Raw genomic sequence first — 7043 nt, 5'->3', positions numbered from 1 at the left:
TGCCATCCACACCCATAGCTCATCGGGGACCCAGCGCTAACTTAAACACACCAGGGACGTTCAGACGTGGTAAGGGAATAGCCATCGAGAGGATTTTCTTTGCTTCACAGAGCTCTCCCAGGGGTAGGGTCCTGGATGAGAGAGACTGGGCCAGGCTATACTGTGAGGAACAAACTAGGATGCCCACGGCGGGAGTGGTGGGGGGAGCAGAGCTTTGAGATAAGCAAGAAGAGCTTGGTTGTAAGGCAATAGGGAATTGTGGAGTCTGTGGTATGTGGGGGGGGGGCGGGAGGGAATGGAAACCTCATCTCGAGGGGGCAGCTGTCCCTCTGTTCCTACCCTAAGAAATGTGGGCCCAGCATTAGCAGACATTTCCATCCTTCATCAGAAGCCGGAAATCCTCTTCTTGAACATGAAATCTCCCAAATTGCAAATTTCAATAACTAGATAAAAAAACAATTTGAAAATCATTGTGTGGGTCTAGCAAGACATCGATCTAGAAGGGGAGCCAGTGTAACCTGGGCTGCATGGTAAACAGTGAAAAATTTGAGTTTTCTTTCCAGCTTGTCTGCTGATTAACTGAGATTGTTACCAGGCCACTTAATGGCAAGTAACAACAATAGACAGTTACTGAGCGCTCGGTGTGTCCTAGCCACTCTGCATCACGTGCTTTGCATATGTATGACCTCACTGAATCTTCACCACAGGCCCAATTTGCAAGTGCTGTCCCCATTTGATGGATGAGGAGACTGAGGCCCCGATAAAGGAACTTACCTAAAGTCATATGGCTGGTAAATAGCAGAGTCGGGCTCCAGACCCAGACCTGCTGGCTCCAGTGGTCACACTGTGTTATTCCTTAGCCTGTCCCCTGGGATCAAGAGGCTGGTGACACTTCCAGAATCCCAGTCTAGAGCAGGGTTTTTCCACACCTCAGTGGAAGTGAGATCCTGCATCCTAACCAGCACCCCAGTGATGCTGGTGCCGCTGGTCCCTGGGTCCTACTCGGAGGAGAGAGAGGGGCTCTGGAGAGTTAAGCCCCTTATAAATGTGGTTTGCTCCGATGCTGTTCCTAACTATATGGAATTCCTAGAATTTCAAGAGGACTTGTCCTGATTTTGTTTTAAAAGAATAACATTTCCTATAGTAGTGGTAAGGCCCCAAAACGTTGGTCATCAAGTCGACCCTTGCTGTGTTAGTTAACTAGTGGGGGCAGCAGGGCACAGTTAGCTTCCCGTGCCCACCCCTGTGCTTCTGCACTTAGTGACGTTAGCGCACCCCCTTAGGACTGTGGGTCGGTATGATGTGTGCTTCCTTTTGCACACCCAGGTCTGGACGACTCCACGGGTGGGACCCCCCTCACTCCTGCAGCGCGGATATCGGCCCTCAACATCGTGGGAGACCTGCTTCGGAAAGTAGGGGTAAGACCACCTCCTCCCTTGGGTTTTGTGTGGCTCCTTGCCTGTGTTTCAGGATATTGGAGAGAGGGGACCTTACCAGTTCCTTTCGCCTTTAGCAGAGACTCCCTGCATTGTAGGCAAAAGTCTGGTTCTCTTAGTGTCCCTGAGTATCATCTGAGCTTCTGTGAGCACTGGTCTTGAGGAACACCCAGAAGTGTGACTCTGTCCTCCCTTTGAAACCTGGGCATGTCTTTTCCTGCCATTTTTCTTTGGAATTTGAAAAAGTTTTGTTAGTGTCTATGATTTTTTTTTTCTTACTTGGAAAAAAACCTGAGAAACATTTAAAAGTTGCCTCCCCTTTTTAAAATTCTTAGGGAGTTAAAGACAAAATCTCAAAAGGCTAGAGCAAAAAAAATGCTTGACTTTGTAGGTTTTGTATTCATTACAGGGAAAGATTTCTTTTGTGCTTAAGAAATAACATAGGTATTCTTTGTGGTGGTTTCTTTTATTTTTAAAAATGATGGCCTGGAAGATGCCGTATTTTAAAACCTGCCATGGGGCGCCTGGGTGGCTCAGTCGTTAAGCGTCTGCCTTCGGCTCAGGGCGTGATCCTGGCGTTCGGGGATCGAGCCCCACATCAGGCTCCTCTGCCGGGAGCCTGCTTCTCCCTCTCCCACTCCCCCTGCTTGTGTTCCCTCTCTCGCTGGCTGTCTCTATCTCTGTCAAATAAATAAATTAAAATATCTTTAAAAAAAAAAAAAACCTGCCAAAATGTCTGTGGCCAGAATTGCAACGTCATAGAAGCTTGCAACTCATTGCTCGTGTTTTTCCTTTTACCTTTTGGTTGTCTGGTTTTCTGTTCTGTAAACACATTTCTCTATCTCTCTCTCTCTCTCTCTCTCTTTTTTTTTTTTTTTAAGATTTATTTATTCAATTTTATAGAGTGCACAGGCAGGAGGGGCAGAGGGAGAGGGAGAGAATTTGAAGCAGACTCTGCACTGAGCACAGAGCCTGACGCGGGACTCGATCTCACGGCCCTGAGATCACAACCTGAGCTGAAACCAAGAGTCGGACGCTTAACCGACTGTATCACCCAGGCGCCCCTACACATTTCTCTGTTCATGTTTTGTACAGTTAGAGTATAGGGAAGTGTGGAGTGATCTCGGTGCTCTCTCAGTTTGCATGGGGTCCCTTTCCAGCAAGGCACATGGCTTCCACACAAGCCACTCTGTGCATGTTTATTAAGGTAAACAAAAGAGCGAATTATTCCCCACGTGCATTTCCTCTTTCCCATAGGCAGAACTGGATAATTGGCAGGGCTAGTGATTTTCCCAGGAAGCTCCGGAATGTCTTAGGCCAGTGGCTCTAAAAGTTGGACATATGTTGGATTCCTTCCGGGCCCCACTTTGGAATTCCCACATCCAGCACCATTTGAGAACCCCTGTTTTTGGTTATTGTCTGTGTACAGGCTCTGGGTGAGAGGTGAGTTCTTGTCTTTGACCTGGAAGATGAAAGTGTATTTCTCTGCAGGCCCTGGAGTCCAAACTTGCATCCTGCGGGAACTTCGTGTATGATCAGTCCCCAAACCGTACGAGTGGCCCCGGCTCGGGGCGGGGAAGCAAGCACAGAGATGGCGGTGAGAGACAGCCAAGCAGCGCTGGCTTGCCTCTGGGTGACAAAGGGTCAGTACCTTTAGCTGTCCGCCCTGTGAGGGAGGGGGAGCCTCTAACCCCTGACCTATAGCCATTTGGGAAAAGTTGCAGGGGTATGTCCGTGAACCTTACCCTCTACCCCCTTGAGACAGAGTTACGTGGTGTCTTCTGGTTAAGGGCAAACTGGCACTACGTTCCAGCCAGACTAGATTCCTGAAGCCAGTCACCTGATGGGGGAAAACACAAATCTGACCTCTGACAGCTTTGCGTGTTTTCTGACCTGAGAATCAGGGCAGCTTCTAGATTCATTACTTTTCTCAGCCGTGCCGCCATCTTCCTTGGCCCCTAAGCCACGTCACTGTGGTAAGACCCGTGGCAGACAGATGGCGGGAAATGAAGCCTCGTTTTCCATGGCATGCTCACAACTGCCAGCCCTGTCAAAGAGGATATTTTTAGCGGGTCTTCTGTGACCGTGCTTTCTTTGTGGCCTTGGGAATGTGCGAGCCAGATGGCCAGTGTCCTTTTCTTCGTTTCACAGGAGAGAAAAATGACACCCAGGGAGATATTGCTCCTGACTCTTGATAGCCACTCATAGAACTTTGTGGGCCCCGATGCTAGCCAGTCTGTAACAGCTGTCATGTCCGCCTAATTTGGTTTGCTCTGTCTGAAGGTTGGGAAAACGCCTGGAATTTGGGAAGCCGCCTTCAAATATTTCCGCACCGTCGCTGCCATCAGCCCAGGGCGTAGTCAAGATGTTGCTTTAGGAAATCCACGGAAGCTGAAGCCCCATTGTGTCTGTGCGGGAGTCCTACCTTTCTTCCCCTCTTTAAACTAGGTTTCTGTGTTTTTAAGTTAGAGAAATAGGAGCAAACAGTCACATTAGCCAATGAGGCTATCGCCTGTGGCCCCTGGTAGTTGGCCCAGGGAAATGTTGTGTCATGATCCCTATCCTGCTTGCTGGTGTGGACGGGGACAAACGGGACCCTCTGGAAAGGGCTCGAAGGTGCAGATGCCGAGGCTACCCCATCATTGTGAGCTGACCTGAGTCCTGAATGGTTCTGAAATGTGTTTTTAATGTCTGGAGATGCCTTAAAAGTGGGATGTGAGCCCACCTCACTCAGGCTGTCTTCCAGAACAAAATCTCCCAGGGCTCTGTGGCACAGGGAGGGTCTGGGTAATGAAATCATGTCTAGGAGAGAGGAGTAGAACAGGCACGTGCCTTTTTGAGAAGAAACTACGGTCTTGTGTACCTCTGGCACTTTTTAATCTGCCTCTCACTGAGGCATTGAGCTTGTGTTTCAGAGGAGATCTTGTGTGGACCAGGTCAGTGGAAAGTCTGTGTCCTTTTTAGATCGATCCTGATGGTTGGTCTTCCTTGAACTTCTGCCCTGGCCTGAGGGTGACCTCCGCTTGAGGACCCTGACGGTCTACGGGGTGGCATGGCCTTGGGAATGCAGCCCCTAAGAGCAGGACATCATTCAAAGTTTTGATAAAATAATCAGGGTGACCTCCAAATAAGCTTAAACCACAGGATTGTTGTTGGAATCTTCCTTGTCAAAGAAGAAACAAACACGGGATTTCCACGCGGACGTTGTACATACTCAACCCTGCTTGGTGTGAGCTGCCGTCTCACGCTTTTGGAGGCGTGTAAAAAGAACACAGGAATTCAGGAGCATGCATGCAGCCTAACGACCTTTTGTTACTAAGTTATTTTTCCAAAAGAATAGCAAAAATATCCTTGAGTTGAAGATAGAACTTTACAAGTGCTACTGAAATTCAACAGAGACTTGATCTCTGGTGCCCGGCTCCTTACCCTGGGAACATTCTAACCTGTATTGGTGAAAGACGTACTTTTATTTTTTTTAAAAGAACAATAAAATCAAGAGAAACTAATTTCCAGTTAGTTTGTGGTGGTGGTCAGTAAACACTGCTTTGTTTGTGCTTTTTACGTTCGCTCATATGGTGGAAAAAACTTGGTTAAAAAACAAGTAAGTAAATATGAAAAAAAAATCCTTTTTAAAAAAACTCTCTTCAGTTCGGCTTCTTAGAAGTGTATTTGGGAGATGTTTGTGCATTGCTCAGGGTATAATTCGCATTTAGTCATTGGCTTGAGTTTTTTAGTTGGTGTTATTTCTTCTCTTCTCAAATCTATTGGACCCCACGGAGTCGATGTGTGGAATTTTGTGTGTCGAATAGAACTTGTGCAAGGGATCTCCATCTGGAACAGTCAAGCTGAGGAAGGAAAGGACCCACAGCCTGGTGTTGTATGACCCCCTCAGTAAGAATGGTTTTTATGTTTTTAAAGGGTTATTTAAAAAAAAAAAAAAAAGGAAAGATAAACATGTGACTGAGACCAGATGTAGCCTGAAATATTGACTCTCTGGCCTTCACAGGAAGTTTGTTGGCCCTGCTGGATGAAGTCTTATGTTTTAACTTTAAAATTCAAGGATCTCTTGTATTCTTCACAGTGTGTATGTGTGTATGGGTTTGGATTGATAAGGATGTTCTTTCTGGTCACGTTCCTACTTCCTGGGCCGGGAGCCTCCCAGCTCTGGTTGGAGAAGTCACGTCACACAGACTCACGTGACCTCCCTGCTTGCCTTTTTTTTTTTGGCCAGCTGTGGGATCTCGGACAATTCGTTTCACCTCCCTAGGCCTCAGTTTCCCCATTTATGAATGACTTCACAGAGTCCCCACAAGGATTCGGTGAGAACACTCTTCCCTCCATTCTTTCACTCTCGGAAACCACAGAAGAGCTGAGTGCATTCCAGTGATGTATAACCTTTTATTCGTGAGGGTGTCCTTAAGTACAGTCGGGGTGCATATAAAACAGTGTAACATTCCTGCTCTTACCCGCTGGAGCAGTGTCTCCTTTTTAATTCCTGTGACTACCGAAGGCACTTGGTCTCCGTGAACTGTGTGCGTCTGAGGTGTGGTAACCGGGAGGATAAGGAACTCAAACAGGGGCCCACTCGACACGTTGGAAGGGTACACAGGTTAGGGAATGACTTGGGGGCGGGAGGCGGCGGCACCCACTTCGGTGACTTCCTCCCCATGCCATGTAAACTACGTTGCCAGTGATCAGTTACTGTGGTTATGTCTTTCCTAAAAACTCACAATTTCGGCACAATTCACCGATCGGGGCAGTGGGTGTGTCTGTGTCGCCTGCTGGGTTTTTCTCGTTTGGTACGTCACTCAAAAGTTCCACGGATGCCCCGGCCTCAGGGCGGTGGTGTTTCTACTCATCGTGAGGGGTGTCTGTGATGTTTGGAATTTGAAGATGGATTTTGACAGTGCTAACCAAGTCCACCGGGTTTGGTTTTGTTCCGTTTGTAGCAAGTTGTTTATTCACTGGCTTTGGTTCCGTTGAAGTCCGCGTCGCGAGCGTCTACTTCCTCCTCGGAGCCGTCCGCGTTTTCAATGACTCGCCGTCCTGCGGACCTTCTAGCGGGAACAAAAGAGGTCTCGTTTCCTCGCCTGCAGATTGAAGAGAATACATGTTTCTTGAGTATGGAAATCTCCCTCGAGATGGGAAGAGATTTTTCAAGGGGCAAAAAACAAATGCAGACAAACTCAAATGAGAGGCAGATATGCAGGTTGAAGTCAAGCCCTGACCAGTCTGAATACAGAATTTCATCAGCTGGCATGGGGGGGGGTAGATTTTTCAAAGCAAGACGATCTGCTTTTAAAAAAAAAAAAAAATTGGCTTGATCATCTGATGACCCACAGGATTCTGGTCTGCTGGGGTCTTCGATTTAGAAAAGAAGGAAAAAAGTGGGGGCTGACGCGTTCCCATGGGTTCATTCATACCCTGTGGGGCCGGTATCAAGGGAAGCATGTTCTCATGCTCTACTTCTTGCCTTCGGGAGGTTAAAAAGGGGGGAGCCTTTTAGGCTTTCAGTTGGAAGGAGGTGGAAATGAGCATCAAAGGCAGCCTTGAGGGGGGAGGTCACTGCGTGGATGCCAAAGGGTATCTTGGTTCAGGCAGTGCAGG

The 7043-nt window shown here is 47.9% G+C and overlaps 2 protein-coding genes across 5 annotated transcripts in view; one reads left to right on the top strand and one right to left on the bottom strand.

The window, feature by feature from the left end:
* Positions 1 to 6115, top strand: part of NDE1 (nudE neurodevelopment protein 1) — a 32368-nt gene extending 26253 nt beyond the window's left edge. Inside the window, exons 6-9 of the mRNA XM_034669569.1 lie at positions 9 to 69; positions 1327 to 1418; positions 2928 to 3079; positions 3720 to 6115. Of these exons, the coding sequence (XP_034525460.1) occupies positions 9 to 69; positions 1327 to 1418; positions 2928 to 3079; positions 3720 to 3813 (399 nt within the window). The 3' untranslated portion in view covers positions 3814 to 6115. The remainder of the gene's footprint in view (positions 1 to 8; positions 70 to 1326; positions 1419 to 2927; positions 3080 to 3719) is intronic.
* MYH11 (myosin heavy chain 11) overlaps positions 5821 to 7043 on the bottom strand; it is a 97089-nt gene continuing 95866 nt past the window's right edge. For 2 of the 4 annotated variants that reach the window (XM_034670322.1, XM_034670323.1), the window contains one exon: positions 5821 to 6526. In XM_034670322.1, coding sequence (XP_034526213.1) covers positions 6394 to 6526 — 133 coding nt within the window. In that variant the 3' untranslated portion in view covers positions 5821 to 6393. The remainder of the gene's footprint in view (positions 6527 to 7043) is intronic. The other 2 variants (XM_034670324.1, XM_034670325.1) reach the window with 1 other exon arrangement.

Source organism: Ailuropoda melanoleuca, chromosome 10, assembly GCF_002007445.2.
Source record: "Ailuropoda melanoleuca isolate Jingjing chromosome 10, ASM200744v2, whole genome shotgun sequence".
In the NCBI taxonomy this organism is placed as follows: domain Eukaryota; kingdom Metazoa; phylum Chordata; class Mammalia; order Carnivora; family Ursidae; genus Ailuropoda; species Ailuropoda melanoleuca.
The sequence above is the reverse complement of the archived record's forward strand: the minus strand, read 5'-3'. Positions and strand labels throughout refer to the sequence as shown.